The sequence below is a fragment of the Galleria mellonella genome, unplaced genomic scaffold (genome assembly GCF_026898425.1).
Source record: "Galleria mellonella isolate WM207_F2 unplaced genomic scaffold, CSIRO_AGI_GalMel_v1 utg300, whole genome shotgun sequence".
Taxonomy (NCBI): Eukaryota; Metazoa; Arthropoda; class Insecta; order Lepidoptera; family Pyralidae; genus Galleria; species Galleria mellonella.
The window spans coordinates 801,244-817,072 of NW_026442068.1; the positions used below are offsets into that span (position 1 = coordinate 801,244).

At 37.3% G+C, this 15,829-nt stretch overlaps 1 protein-coding gene across 8 annotated transcripts in view; it reads left to right on the forward strand.

Moving 5' to 3' along the window:
• The window catches only part of LOC113523461 (SH3 and multiple ankyrin repeat domains protein 3), a 297,001-nt gene that overhangs the window by 264,870 nt on the left and 16,302 nt on the right, over positions 1-15,829 (forward strand). For 5 of the 8 annotated variants that reach the window (XM_052895642.1, XM_052895641.1, XM_052895643.1 and 2 more), the window contains 9 exons: positions 2,335-2,515; positions 5,597-5,916; positions 6,623-6,817; positions 7,900-7,966; positions 8,761-9,012; positions 10,716-10,889; positions 12,766-12,899; positions 13,865-13,965; positions 14,644-14,854. In XM_052895642.1, coding sequence (XP_052751602.1) covers positions 2,335-2,515; positions 5,597-5,916; positions 6,623-6,817; positions 7,900-7,966; positions 8,761-9,012; positions 10,716-10,889; positions 12,766-12,899; positions 13,865-13,965; positions 14,644-14,854 — 1,635 coding nt within the window. The remainder of the gene's footprint in view (positions 1-2,334; positions 2,516-5,596; positions 5,917-6,622; positions 6,818-7,899; positions 7,967-8,760; positions 9,013-10,715; positions 10,890-12,765; positions 12,900-13,864; positions 13,966-14,643; positions 14,855-15,829) is intronic. The other 3 variants (XM_052895646.1, XM_052895647.1, XM_052895645.1) reach the window with 2 other exon arrangements.

A 15,829-nucleotide genomic window follows, 5' to 3' on the forward strand; every position in this document is an offset into this window, starting at 1 on the left:
GTCTGTCGACACCGGTCTAGTGATGTGCTGAGTCAGATTGAATCGACTATTCATTCGAATACCTAATAGAAAAATAATAATCTGATAATGATAGGTGCAGTGCCGGATTAAAACAGCGCGGGGCCTGATTTTAACAAATGTCAAGGGACCCTTTCTTTTCATAAGAGTGTCAAGTTTATAATAATAAATAAAACAAAACTGTTATAAACAAACTTTTCTAGATTTAATTTGGTCAAATTCAGAAATAATACTACTCATATTGTATTCTCTGAGTAAATCGTATTCAATATTCATCAAAGTGAGGTGATTAATGACGTTCTTAGTACATTGTGTTCCCTAAAACATTTTTAACGTTTAAGTATTGAGAAAAACGTTTACCACTGCAGTTGGTAATACTTTAGATATTTTTTACAGTCAGAAAGCATTTATTGCTTAGCCCCAATATGGGCAAAGCCTGTAGCATTAGCTACTATTGCTTGCTTGGTTAATCTACCACTAGATAAGAGCAGAGAAGATTGTCCCTATACCCTCAACTACAGTAAACTACACTTGCCTAATTGTTAAAAGTTTGTACTTTATTAACACGTTAGAATTTGTTTTCTAATTTAATATTAACAAAATAAGTTATTACAACTCGAAATTTAAGCTTATAAAATTGTTTGCCCTGACTGAAGATGCACGGTCAAAATTTCTTAGTCCAGAAAGCTGAATTTTAGAATATAAGTTTAACATTTTATAACAAAAGTATCTAGAAGGAAAGAATTTTTGCAAAATTTCGACTAAAAAGTGGAACACGACACCACGCGTGCAAAGCCGCAGACAACAGCTAATAACTAACACAATAAATAAAACATAATAAGGTCTCGAGTAAGCGCGGTATTCGAATACTTGTCGCATGTTAATTATATGTTTCTATGTTTCTGTTTCATCGTTTACATTTTTTTCTCAATCACCAAAGAAAGGAATATTTATTACCTTCATTAAAGTAAGCTTCAGAAATCAACCGTAAAATTACTCGAGGGTTTTTTTTTACTTGTCCGCGTCTTCATATTCTCGAGGTCAAGATTTTTAATCAGTAGATAATTTAAGATTTGTTCCACAAAATAACACCGTCTTCAATCGTGGCAGAACCAGTTATTTTGATTTAAAAACTAAACTACTAAACCGATTTTTATCAAAATTTTATTAGACCAATCTGAAAAAAAAATATTACAGAAAAAAGAATTCAAATCAGTTTATAAAATACAGAATTATAAAGTAATAAACATAAAAAAACACATATCATAGAGCCTAGATGGACGCGTACAGAGCGGTTTCAGAGATGTTTCCTCCCATGAACAGTCAGGTTTAGAAATACTATCCGAGAGACCACAGCATAGTGTTCTTCAAAAAAGGGGTAATGTTTCTTCAGGGTCGGCAACACACGTGTAATGTCCCTGGTATTGTAGGTATACATAGGCTACGGTAACCACTTACCCTCAGGTCGGCTGTATGCTATATTTTTTTTTATATCGCTGAGGTGACAAACAATGTCACCTCAGTGATACAAAAAAAATACAACCGAATTGAGAACATCCTTCTTTTTTAAAGTCGATTGAAAAATATTCGATTACGAAAACGGCCGACTCGGCACATCACTACATAGGCCACGGTCCGCACGTATATACGGCGAAGGCGAACACCCAGACTTCCATGTGGCGATTAGATGAAATGATGCATGCTTAGCTACTTTTGTTGTCAACTGTACGTTGTGCTATTCAGACAATTATATCTCAGTCCATAATTACATTTCTACTTATTTTAAATGTCAACAACCTGTATATAAATGTGAGAAATTTCCTCTAAGGGCAAAAAAATTGTTGGAGGATATGATGTTTCTCACGTCGCGACATCGGCTCGGCGTTACTAAATATTTCTTAAAAAATTTATTTATATTTTATTAGTATTTACTAATAATCTATTTTTGGATATCCAACGAAAATAGGAAATTGCCAACAAAAAATCTGTTTGTAGACACAGCTACGATATTAAAGTCGCTGACATCGCTGGTATAACAGTTTAACACACTATTTCCTACCTAATAAAAAAATTAGTTACCAATTTATTTTTTTTATAACATAAGGGATAAAGGTGTATGCGGCTCACCTTATGGTAAGTGATTACTGCCGCTCATCAGCACCCGTGACATCAGAGAAATCGTAGGTGTGTTGCCGGCCTTTTCAAAGGGAATATGTATTTTCTTGAAGGTTTCAATGTCGTATCTCTTCTAAAATACTGCTGGGAGTTGGTTCCATACTTGATCTATCAATTCATAAAAATATTTTCTAATTCCAGTTAAAATATAAACGACGTGTTTACAAAATGCTGAAGTTGGACGAGAAGACGCTGAAGACGCTGCACTCACGAGCGAATCTGCGACGGTTTCTCGAGCACGTCACACATTCACAGCTCGACAAGATAACCAAGGCCTGCGCTAAAGGACTGGACCCCAACTTCCACTGTCAAGACACTGGTGGTGAGTATCTTCCTATATAGAACAATGTAGATGACGACGAATTTAGATCGATCCGAAATATTAAAAAAATATACAGATGACATGAAAACCTTAAATAGCCATTTGAAAATAGTCAAAACGTGGTTATAAGTTTGAACCAGAAAAAACATTGTTTTATTTTTTAGAAAAAAGAATTATAATAGAGTGTTCGAACTTGAATAGGATAAAATTGATTTTTTTTTTTTGTTATAATGTTTTCCAATTTTACTAAATATTTTTTCTGAAATAAATATGAGTCGAAGAACGTAATACATTTTGAGCATTTCATACAAACACAGCCCGTTCAATTTTCAATTCATAGAAACTGTAAATTCTTTTTTGTTCCATTTTTTTTTTTTTATTTTTTATTATATTAAATTATTTGATCATCTGGATGAACTTTACAGTCTCTATATATAATATATAACAATAATAAAAGTAACATTTTATATTATAAATAACTGAACAATCAATAGTCATCCAACGAAACTACAGCAAGTTAGACACAAATACGTCTAGTTGTGGATACTGGCTCATCACATCATTGAGTAGTTTCAACGCAAAAGAGAAGGGAACTCGCTTGGCCAATTCTGTTCTTCCTAACGGAACATCAAATAAGTGTCTTTTACATGCTCGCACGTAGTTACTAGGCGCTCTCATAGATAGTGATGCCAGTACAGTTTGATTAAGTACATTTTTCCCCTTGTGTTAATTTCAGTACATATTCAATAATTGATATGCTCAGTTACATTGCTAGAAAACTATTTTTAAAAGACTACTCAATTTTTTCCCCGTTAAAAACGATGGTTAAAAACATTTCTCATGTCATGATATTTCATACATATTCGTGTTTTAGTGAATAAAACAGGAAACAAATAGCCGATGCGTCCCAGTCGAGCTTTTATACACATGCTCCCATCCATTTTCCCCAACATCATTATTTATATTTTCTGAACAAAGTAACTGAACATGAATACTGGAGTAGGCGGTCTTGAATGTTAACAATGCCCAAAGTATAACAAAGCTATATGTATGTATTATAAATATACAATGTAGACACATATATATTTTTTATGGATGATAATGGAATGGTAGCCCCACCCGCGCTATCTGTATACACCGGCGGAACACCAGTGGAGAATGATAGGTGAGGATGAAGTAGGTCAGTTAGCCCATCGTGACGAATTCAACAAGAATTGTTCACAATGGTTTCCAGGGGAAACCACGTGGAGGTCGATCTAATAAGGCATATTGCTAGCAATGGGGCTGTCAAACTCCATTGCTAACAATCCCTTTTCCCCCACTTAACTATATTTACTCGTATACATAGAGGATATTAGGAAAAAATATTAAAGGGCCTTAAAGTAGTTTCATCATATTACCATATCAGCCGTTAACTGTCCACTGCTGAACATAGGCCTCCCCGTGGAAGGTTTTACCAGTGGTTGCCAAGCTTGGCAAGCAGGTTACCAACCGCAGTTAGGCTCTAGTGATGTTTTAAGAAGAGCGCTGCTGCCCACCTCTTTACCATTAAGTTTCCTAAGTCGCTTCTTACACCACCCATGGGAAAGGACATGGTGTCCTATTTTATGCCGAGACAAATAAACAAAATAAAAAGAAAACAATATCTTTATTTATTTTGTTCTGTCTATATGTAGATTTGTTCCAGCAGCACGTAAAGACTGCTATACCAAATTGCATGCAGATTACATAGTTTTATTCCTAGTCAACAACCAATAGTACTAATTCTGTAGGTAAACAAAACATCAGATGTGAATTTACAGGGTACAGAGGAATAACACCTGAGTCCTCAGGAATGGCAACGCATGGGGGGTATCACGGGCGAAACAGTATACTCTGTTATGTCCGTGGTACTGCTCATGTCTATAGGCGACGGTTACCACTTTCCATCAGGTGGGCCGTCAGCTTGTTTGCCATCCTAAGTTGTATAAAAAAAAATTAAAATAAATCGGTAAAATTAATTTTTATTCAACTATACATAGGTATAACCTTTATTGAACAGTCATTTCAGTTTCACATGTCGTATTACTTTGAAAATCACGCATACAAAACCGCAGGCCAAAGCTAGTCTTAACTTAAACGAAGTCAGAAAATACAGTGTGGTACAGTAGTTAACTCGACGTGTATGACTAAGGAAATTTACATATCGATGCCTTATCTGCTATTGTTCGAAAACTAAACTAGTATAGTGCCATTGTTGTAGTAGCGTATCAATCGAGCTGTGCACAATCCACGATAAATATCGCTTCAGCCTTGGTACTGACTGTGCCGAATTCATGATATATTTACCTCCTTTCAGACTTGTTTGTGCCTTACAGATGTCTGTTGAGAATTGATGCGCTCTGCTGCACTGAAAAAGACGTTATTAAATAATAAATACATAGATTATTAATATCACTGACAGCGTAACGAGTTTGCAAACTAATTTTCTATTAAATAGAATTAAATTTAACATGTATAAATCCAAATCCTTGTATTGTTTTATTATAACTTCTTTTAACTAGTTTACAGAGTAAACAAATTTTAAAACCTAAAAATTAGAGAAATACTTATTAATGCAAGTACTAGAAATATCGTAAAAAAATAAATTTCTTGTTTATAATACCGACTCCAACTCACTTCACTATCTACACTACCAGTCACCTTCTCACTTATATTTTATTTTAATTTAAAACAAAAAATAACCTATAACAATTATACCCACTTGTGTTCACTACTTCCTGTTCTAAAACATCTGTTTCTGTGGTTATTTTTTATTAAATTTGAAAATAGTTTGAAGCATAATTTTAATTGATGTTTGGAAAACGTTACGTGGTATACGTTCATTCGGCTTCCTAAAACAAAGTAACATAGTTTTAGAACTACGTAAATTGGTTTGAAAAATATAGGACTTATCGACCTGTTACTTCCTATATGGTCACTCTAATCTCTTCTTATAGTAATTATAATAATATGTGGATGATAATATATTGCAAATTTTGTCCAAGAGATATAGAATTTTCCATAACCCATTACTTATAATTTATCAATCTGCATTTACAGAGACACCTCTAACCATCGCAGCCGGTCTAAAATCGCCAGGGAAGGTATTAATAGCGCTTGTAAACGGTGGCGCCCTCCTCGACTATCGGACAAAGGATGGCAGCACTGCAATGCATAGAGCTGTGGAAAAGAACTCTCTAGAAGCAGTAAAGACTCTGCTGGAACTTGGTGCTTCGCCCAACTACAAGGATGGAAAAGGCCTCACTCCACTGTACCTGTCGGTCACGAATAAGACCGATCCGCTTTTGTGTGAAACGTTGTTACATGATCATGCGACTATTGGAGCGACAGATTTACAGGGTTGGCAGGAAGTGCATCAGGTAAGCTACTCTTGAATCTAATATTAATGTCATTCCAATCTATCGCCAATGACAATTTTATACTGCACTCGTAAAATAACGTTTAGGAATTACGTTAGAATTGAGATTGGTTTGCAATACTTTGTATCAGCAAGGCACTAATATGCGTCTATCAGAACAATATGGAACCATTGTGTCGCTAATATTACATTTCGAGAGTGCGAAACATCTCAAATCCAATATCAATCTATTGCCATTTATTTCAAGAGTAACCCCACTGGTCAATTCTTTTATTTTTTACAACACGTTTGATTTTAAAATGGCAAATAAGCTGGTAAGTATTAATCATCGACTAGGTATCCCTCATATGTTGCCATTTCTAAGGGCTTAGGTATTTTGCTTTACTAAAGTTTTAACCCTTAAATACCTGAAGTTTCAAATTTGAAACCGGGGTTTGCATTGATTCATTGTTAAATAAATTTAAATATTTTGATTACCGTAATGCCTAAAGTATCAAATATGATACCAAATGTTTTTTTTTCCAAATAAATATATAAAAATATCATTTTGATTTTTTTACTATTTTCCTCCATTAGTAAACACAGTAAAGGATACACTTATATATTTTTTAATATGATTTAAAAAATTTGGCTTTTAAGGGTTAATATATCCTTAATCCTCAAAGTCCTGGAAGGTTTTACCTAGTATTGTTTGCCGCCGATCGCAGGCATGCCGCAACGGCCTAGTCCAAAACCTGGACCACCTACTGTTCTACGGCGCGGACATGAACGCGCGCAACGCGTCCGGCAACACGCCGCTGCACGTGTGCGCCGTGAACGCGCAGGACTCGTGCGCGCGCCAGCTGCTGTTCCGCGGCTGCGACAAGGAGGCGCTCAACTACGCCAACCAGACGCCCTACCAGGTGACTGCCGCGCCCGCCCGCGCAGCCAGTGTTAGTAACGGGTCATAATGGAAAAGTAACCCCGTTAGAGTGGGAAAAAAGGTCGACCTCTAAGCGGTTCCCTCTAGAAACTACCGTGGTTAATTCTAGTGGATTTTGTCATGATAGGTTAACTGACTTGCCATAATGGAATAATAGCCCCGTTAGGGGGGAAAAGGGATTATTAGTAATGGATTCTAACAACCCTATTGCTATCAGGTTGACCTCCACGCAGTTCTCTCTAGAAACTACCGTAGTTAAATCTAGAGGATTTCGTCACGATGGGTTAACTGACCTGCTTTCTTTCTCACCTGTTATTTCTCACTGGTGCCCCACTAACGTATATCAAGTACGCGGGCTAGGTTACTATTCCACTATGACTCATTAAAAAAAACTATCGAAAATCAGCTTGAAACAGCAAACAGCTTACAGTGATAACCGCGGTCTATAAATATGAACATCACAAAATACACTGTAACGCTTATGATACTCTTCATGCACCATAAAAAAAATCTACTTACTAAAAATCTGTAGCCATTTGGATCCCGGCATAGAAGAGGCCACCCTGTCCTTTCCCATGGGTGTCGTAAAAGGCGACTAAGGGAGCTTATAGTCGAGGGATGGGCAGCAGCGTCCCTTAAAACATCTCCAAAAGCCTGACTGCGGTTGCCAACTCGCATGCCAAGTGTGGCAACTATTGGCGAAGCCCTCCTGTAGAGGAAGGCCTATGTTCAGCAGTAAAGAGTTAACGGCTGATATAATGATGATATCATGGTTAATCTGATTTGACCAAATTTAATCTATAAATAATAAATAAACCCTCACTTATTTTTTTACTAACTGTATCCCGCGGTTTTACCTGCGTGAATCAATATTTAAAGTATTCTATGTGCTAAGTTAGGATATAACCTATAGATGTACAAAATTTCATAAAAATCCGTTCATTAGTGTTTGCGTGAAAAAGTAACAAATAAATATCCATCCATCTTAACAATCTTCGTATTTATAATATTAATTGAAGTTACAAGCTACATAATCTTAATCATACATTTTCTCCATTCCAGGTCGCCGTTATAGCAGGCAATTTGGAATTAGCTGAAGTTATAAAAAATTACAAGGCCGATGAAGTCGGTGAGTGGAAACCATACGATTGGGCATGCCTTATTTTTGATGCTTTATAAATATAATTATAACTTCTTGTTTAGGATTCCTAAATGCAATACTCTCGTATACCTTTCTAACAATTCGTCGTAGTCGTAGAATACTGACGGATCTGACGAATATTACATATAAAGATCCGTCAGTATTCTACGGTTATGACGAATTCAGTAATGTTACTAACAATATTTCGTATTATTTGTTTAAAATTTAATTGTATTTAAGAATCCATATTAACAATTTCCTTTAACAAGCGGCGACCTCTTATTTTATATGCTTTATATTTCTATATATTAACAACAAAGTGTTAACAAATGTATTATATTATTTATTGATGAAATTTGATATATTATTGCATGATATCATCCGCACTATATTAAAATATACATATTTTTAAATAGATGTTTTTATTCATTGCTTTATCATAATGGTGATGGTTGTATATTGGGTGATAACGTGGAATTATTCTTATATCATAAATAGCTCGCTAACCAATGACACATATACACACACACACACACACAGAAATATTTTGTATAGAGTCCAATACAGGGTGTATATTATGTATTCGGCGTATATTTAATTGTATTATTATTTATATAATTTATATTCGTTATAGTTGATATATAAGTTTTATATATTTAGTTACAGCACGATTTAAAACCTTGTTTTACACTTGGAGTTGGCACTTTTAATTTCCGAGTCAATTGTTTTGAGGCACGTTTCCTTTTATTATTTTGTTCCGTTTGCTAACGAAACTATTTCAGTGCCGTTCCGCGGACCACCGAGGTACAACCCGAAGAGACGCTCGGCCGCGTGGGGAGGCTGGTGGACCGCCGGAGACAGGTCCTCGCTGGCTTCCTCCACGAGGATACCAGCGGAGTTTGACGCTATCCTGCGTCGGCCTGGTGGCTCGACAGCGTCCCCGTGCAGTCTAGAAAGGCCCTTCTCGTCGGCCTCTTCCAGCATCAGCGACGCGAGCCATCCGAGTCACGAGGACGACGCCAGTATCCTCACAGGTAATCTTGCAGGACGGCAACCCACGTGACGTGACGTAACGTACAGGCGTAACGCCTCAACCCGTATGCCGACACGAAACAACCATCACCATGCATATCAGAAGCACCACCGATGATCACCCCACTGCATGTTCTATGTGCCTTTTGTTGATACGTAGATGTTATCATCCGCTTCTTCGCTTCGTTCTTGTTTCTCGACTTTTCGATTTACCCCCCCTTTTAGATTTAGATTTAGGTGATGTTTACCTGTCCACCATGTTTACTGTAACAGGCCGTCATATTGTTACATGTACAAACTGCAATGATCCAATATTCATGAAACAGTACAGCTTTCTACAAGGGATGTGGACCAAAAAATTTAAAAAAATTGAAGATTTTTAAGGACCATTACATGATCGACTTAGTGTGAAAAATTCTTTTTATTTTTCGGTACATATTCCTTGAAGAAAGTATTCAGTTTTATAAATACTGTCTGTATATTATTAAACCTTATCCAAAACACCTCATATAATGAAAAAAAAATATATTACAACATTTGACCACGTAAATCTTGCACATGTACACCTAGTGTGCTTCACAATAAAACCAACCACAGTATCTTATGGTGGATTTAGACAGTATAATAAAGCCATTAGACAAGAATGACAACTGAGTAAATGGCTAAAAAACCAACAGATTAAGAGATCCCCTTAAATATATCTACGATGTATGATGGATCCATTATAAACAATCAAGCACCAAAGGAATGCTTTAAAATATCTGTGTTAACTAACTATGTTAGAACATGAGATAAAGTTAAAAACAATGTGTCACTACTCCTTTACACATCCAAAATATTTAAAAGGCAACTAAGAACTAATCATCTAGCTAAACGGAGAATTTGAAATCTTTCATCAACTTACCAGTATGGTGATAGTAAGTTTCTCTTCAAAAGAAGGACTAAGGCACCTGATCAGATAAGTGTGAGGACTTTTAGGATGAAGATATATCTACATATATTATTATTAATATACACTGATGTATTAGTGAGAGATAATAGGTGAGGATTAAGTCAGATCAATTAGGCCAATTGTAACGGATTCTTTGGATATTCACAACGATAGTTTCCAGGAGGATCTAAGTACCAAAGGGAGACTTTGTACAAAATTCGATTGCTTGGGTACCTCTGTCCCATTCGTGTTTCAACCGTGAAGCAGCTGTTTCGGTTTGAAGGGATATGCCGTGAATTTACTGGGTACAGAGGAATAACACCTGAGTCCTCAGGAATGGCAACGCATGGGGGGTATCATGGGCGTAACAGTATACTCTGTTATGTCCATGGTACTGCTCATGTCTATACGCGACGGTTACCACTTTCCATCAGGTGGGCCGTCAGCTTGTTTGCCATTCTAAGTTGTATAAAAAAAATCTGCCTAATTATATTACAAGCAAGGAGGTCTTTTACCTTCGCTATAAAAATTGTATTATGTTAATGTTCAGGATATAAGTAGGCCCATTCGTATCGTTAATCACGACGGTTTCCAGAAGAGACCACGTGAATGTCAACCTAACTATACTGCTAGCGATGGGACTGTTAATCCCCATTAGTACTAATCCCTTCCTCCCGTATTAAAACTAAGGATATTATAAAACGGGACCCGTGCATGGTTGGCATGCGAGGATGATAGATGAGAGGTATATTTGACGGGCGCGGGCGTCGACAGATAAGAGCGCGGGCGACACTAGCGACATCATATCGGACTCGAGTGGCGTCGGCACCAGCAACTCGGACACGACCACGTGCTCGCTGCAGCTCAGCACCACCGTCGTGTGCCTGCAGCCCTACGAGCCCACCGCGCCCGGCCACCTGCGCCTCGCGCAGGGCGACATCGTCGAAGGTATGTACTGCCAGGATCTCACTAGGTATCCAGAACATCCATATTCTAGACCTTTCTAGTACTCTTAGCAATAAATCGACTTAACTCAGTGTAGACAAAATGAATTCTTTAGCACAGTATGGCGACGTATTGATATATTTAGCAAAATAAAACTTTATAACATTCGAGTACTAACTACATATGCTAAAATCATGTTTTTAACTTTGTTGGTACGCGTACTAATGCACATTAAATAAAAAAAAATAACCGATCATATGAAACATTTTTATACCATGATCGTTCATTACATGGGACACGTTTAACAATTGATCAAACAGTGTATTAACAGGTGTTCATGTTATAAATAATCTTTCATATTGTGAAATGTTATATTTTATTAATTAATAATGTTTCACGCCATTCGTTTCATGTGACTGTGATAAAAAGATCTTTGCCACATCAGAAATACTTTATTTTTAATGTGTTTTTAAAATTCGAACACCGTACACACGTACCGTTTTGTTTTTTTTTTTTTTATTTATAATTTTAAACTGTGACGGGTGATGCAAAAAAAATATTTTATGTATAAATTCTTGTTTATAGTGATTTTATTATATAATACATAAGGTAACTGAAATTGTATTATACAAAAGATATATATTATAAGGGGGTTCTAGATAATTTATTTACGAGTGTTCCCAAGCAGGATGTTTCGCCTGTAAATGCAGTGCTTTGGATACACCATATTGTGGTAAATCTAGTAATGGGTGAATTTGAGAAGTAAGACACCTGCGTTACATAAGTCAAAATATTATGTTTCTTATGACCTCTTGATGAACCTGTACTAGTCAGTGTGTTTTACAAGTATGATAAATTGTGTAAAATAAACCAACATGTTTGTTATAAAAAGTAACACTCAAATCGGTCTCAATCGATAAAGATCATAGATAGGTGGAAACTATTTTTTTTAGTCCCACAGATAGGTTAGACGAAATACTTTTCAAAAAACAAAAGTGTTCATTGAAAAGCTAAAAAATTATTTAAATTATGGTTAAATAATACAAGTAACTATGGTGAGTCATAATGTATTATAATTATTTATGTCAACTTTACTCAAGTATGCAGTCGTGGACTGCGCTCATGAATAAGGGTACCTGTTGAGTTTCAAACTATGTAATCGGGCATTCCCAAATTTAAAACCTGAATAAAGCCGACATAAATAATTAAAAAATATATATTCTTATTACATTTGTTCTTTATATTTTGAAGTTTTTAATGATCTCGCGATTTACAAACGCGATTTTCTTTTCGACGGTCGTAGGTTCAATGGCCATACGATGCAAACATTTATACCTATTCATAAATACGTGTGTTCAATCGAGCTAGGTTTTTTATATGTACAATATTTATAATACGTACAATATATAATATTTATTAATTTATATTATTTCCAGTAGTATTTATTTATTTATATACACGAAAGACTTATACGTAAAATATTTTAAAAGACAAAGTAGTATGTTGCGGGTTGTATTGGGGCGACGAGGTTTGTGGAAATGTATTTTATATTTCCAATGGCTCAGTTATAACTGAATAAAATTAAGGAATAATAATAATCTTATATACTTAATACAAATAAGGGAAATTAATACAAAACTGGTGGGGCGATACATTGACCTTAGTACGTGCAGTGTTAAATTGACAATTGTTAAATTTCTTATTAAAGCAACAATTGTATTGCACTGCACGCATGAACATTATATCGTCATATTCGTAGAATACTGACGGATATATATATTGAATATTTGTCAGATCCGTCAGTATTCTACGACTATGACGTATATAGATATATATATAGATATGGGTCCACATAGTACGTGTCGGTATTGGTACCCAGTGGTGGGCGCGACGGACGAGGGCCTGCTGGAGGGCGCGGTGCGCGGCGCGGCGGGCGCGGGCCGGCCGGCCGGCCTGTTCCCCGCGCGCTGCGTGCAGGAGGTGCGCCTGCGCCACGCCAACAACCTGCACCAGGTGACCTACACGCTTCACAACTAGATCCTAATGGAATGGCAACCCCGCCTGCGCTATCGGTATACGCTAGCGGGGCACCAGTGAGGGATGATAGGCGAGGACGGGGGAGAAAGGGATTGTTAGTAATGGAGAATCCCATTGCTAGCAATATACCCAACCAGGTCGACCTCCTCGCGGTTCCCCCTGGAAACTGTCATGGTTAATTTCTGATGAATTCATCATGATGAGCTAACTGGCCTGTTTTTATTCTCATCTATCAGCCTTCACTGGTGCTCCGCCAGCGTATCCCATTAGCGCAGGCGAGGTTACCATACCATACTCTTATAGGGAAGGCCTGTGTTCAGCAGTGGACAGTTGGCTGATATGATGATGATGACACAGCTATGCAAGAACATATGTTTGACAATTATAACACAAGTGGAGCAGAGGTATCTGTACAAACGAAATTTACGCACAAATCTATGCTAATACTGTAAATCTAAAAATGAGTTTCTGAGTGAAATTTAGTACCACTTATATGGTATTTTTTTTAATGGATGACAATGGTATGGTAACCCCGCCTGCGATAACGGTATACGCTGGTGGGGCACCAGTGAGGGATGATTGGTGATGATGAAAAGGCAGGTCAGTTAGCCCATCGTGATGAATACACTTGGAATTCAGCACGATGGTTTCCAGGGGGGACTACAGGAAGGTCGACCTGTTAGGGTGTATTGTTAACAATGGGACTGATAATCCACATCACTAACAATCCCTTCCCCCCCCCCCCCTCCCACTTATATGATATTTAATAGCTTATAACCTTCCTCAAATAAAATAGATAACAAATTCAAAAAAGAATTTTTTATATCCCACTGGAAGTTCCAGAAATGAACGCGTTCAAATAATTCTAAGCTTTATGTATTAGTACAGAATAAAGTACTAAATGTATTATAGTTTCTAACGATATATTTTATAATTTCCAGGTGCTTGCATCAGGACCAATCCACCATTCTAGAGTAACTGGCAGAAGAGAAATGGCATTGAGCAAAACATATAGCGCCACAGCGCCTAGAATAAAGAAAACGTAAGTCGTTCATACAAGTACTTTTTTCAATTTAATTTCGAAATTATTTAAAATACGACGAAATCATTAGGCAAATTAAATTAGTTAATTTGCCTAAAGATTTAATCAGTTGATTAATGTAAAAATTATTTATTTTATGTATTAGAGAAAAGGAGATGAAGTAATTAAAAAAAATCTGCGATTATTTTATATAAAAATGTTAGTTACGAAGTATAGGTAGCTAATTTTTGAAATACATTAAGCTTAAAACTAACCGAGTGTAAAGTAACTTTGATACGGTAGATGGCTAGATTCGTACTTTAATGCCGTTTATGGTTCGGCCTGGTCAAATGTTATCGAGTTCTTATGTTACACTTCGAGATTAATCTCATTCACACGCATTATTTCTTACATGACATTTTACTAGACTGCGAATGAGCCATAACTGGCATCTAAGTGTGAGTCCAGCCCAGCTACATGTGATGCGAATTTTATTTTTAGTCACATCTCAAATATTTTTTTCTTCGAATCGACGGGATTTGCAAGACGTTTACCAAATCACAATCTAAAACAATGTTTCTCATGTTACCGTCTTTAGGGTTTCTCCAAAAATTATTCCGAAATTTCGCGAACAGAGATTTTTTTATTCAAAATTGTGAAAAATGTACCCAATGGTGATACGGGCGTGTGCGCGCGCAGGCCGGGCGGCGGCGCGGCGTGCGCGCGCACGGTGGTGCTGCACCGCGCGCGGCGCGGCTTCGGGTTCGTGCTGCGCGGCGCCAAGGCCTCCTCGCCGCTCATGGAGCTGCGGCCCTCCGAGCGCTGCCCCGCGCTGCAGTACCTCGACGACGTGGACGCGGGCGGCGTCGCCGACCGCGCCGGCCTGCGCAAGGGCGACTTCCTCGTCGCGGTAACTGCGCCGCCGCCACCGCTACCGCACTACCGCACTACCGCACTACCGCACGCACACAAACCGACCACTACTACTCACATACATTGCCACTCGTCGACACTACTACTCACCGACACTGCCACTCGTCGATATTACTACAAATCGACACTGCCACTCGTCGATATTACTACAAATCGACACTGCCACTCGTCGACACTACTACTCACCGACACTGCCACTCGTCGATATTACTACAAATCGACACTGCCTCTCGTCGACACTACTACTCACCGACAATGCCACTCGTCGATATTACTACAAATCGACACTGCCACTCGTCGACACTACTACTCACCGACACTGCCACTCGTCGATATTACTACAAATCGACACTGCCACTCGTCGACACTACTACTCACCGACACTGCCACTCGTCGACATTACTCACCGACATGGCAACTCATCGAACACCAACATTATCTCACTAACACAATCGCCACAGTATAAAGAATAACTAGTAGACTTTCATGTTTCACATAATTGCTATTATATTAAAAGTTCTTTAAACTGTGATCACAATATTTCTGTCCCCAAACAATTATGCTTGCATCTCTATGTTTTAGTTTGAAGGGTGGGATATGGCACAGATATTACAAGACAACATAGCACCTTAAGAATAGATCTAAGACATGTTAATGCATGAGAAATATCATAATAATTACAGTATAGTCTCTCGGTGTCCATACTATTATACTTTTTATGTCAATAGGCAACAATTCCCATAACTTATTTGCTATTTTCAAACTCATAATAAAAATTACTACCACTCTTTAACATTAAGCACTACATTAATAAACTTTCCTTAATAATTTTAGAAAAAATTGTTATCGTCCATTTTATTAAAGTCTATTGAAATTAACTATAGCAATAAAGTTCTGTAATTTACCCTCTAGTATGGATCATAACAACTTACTCCTCATAAATGACACTGCA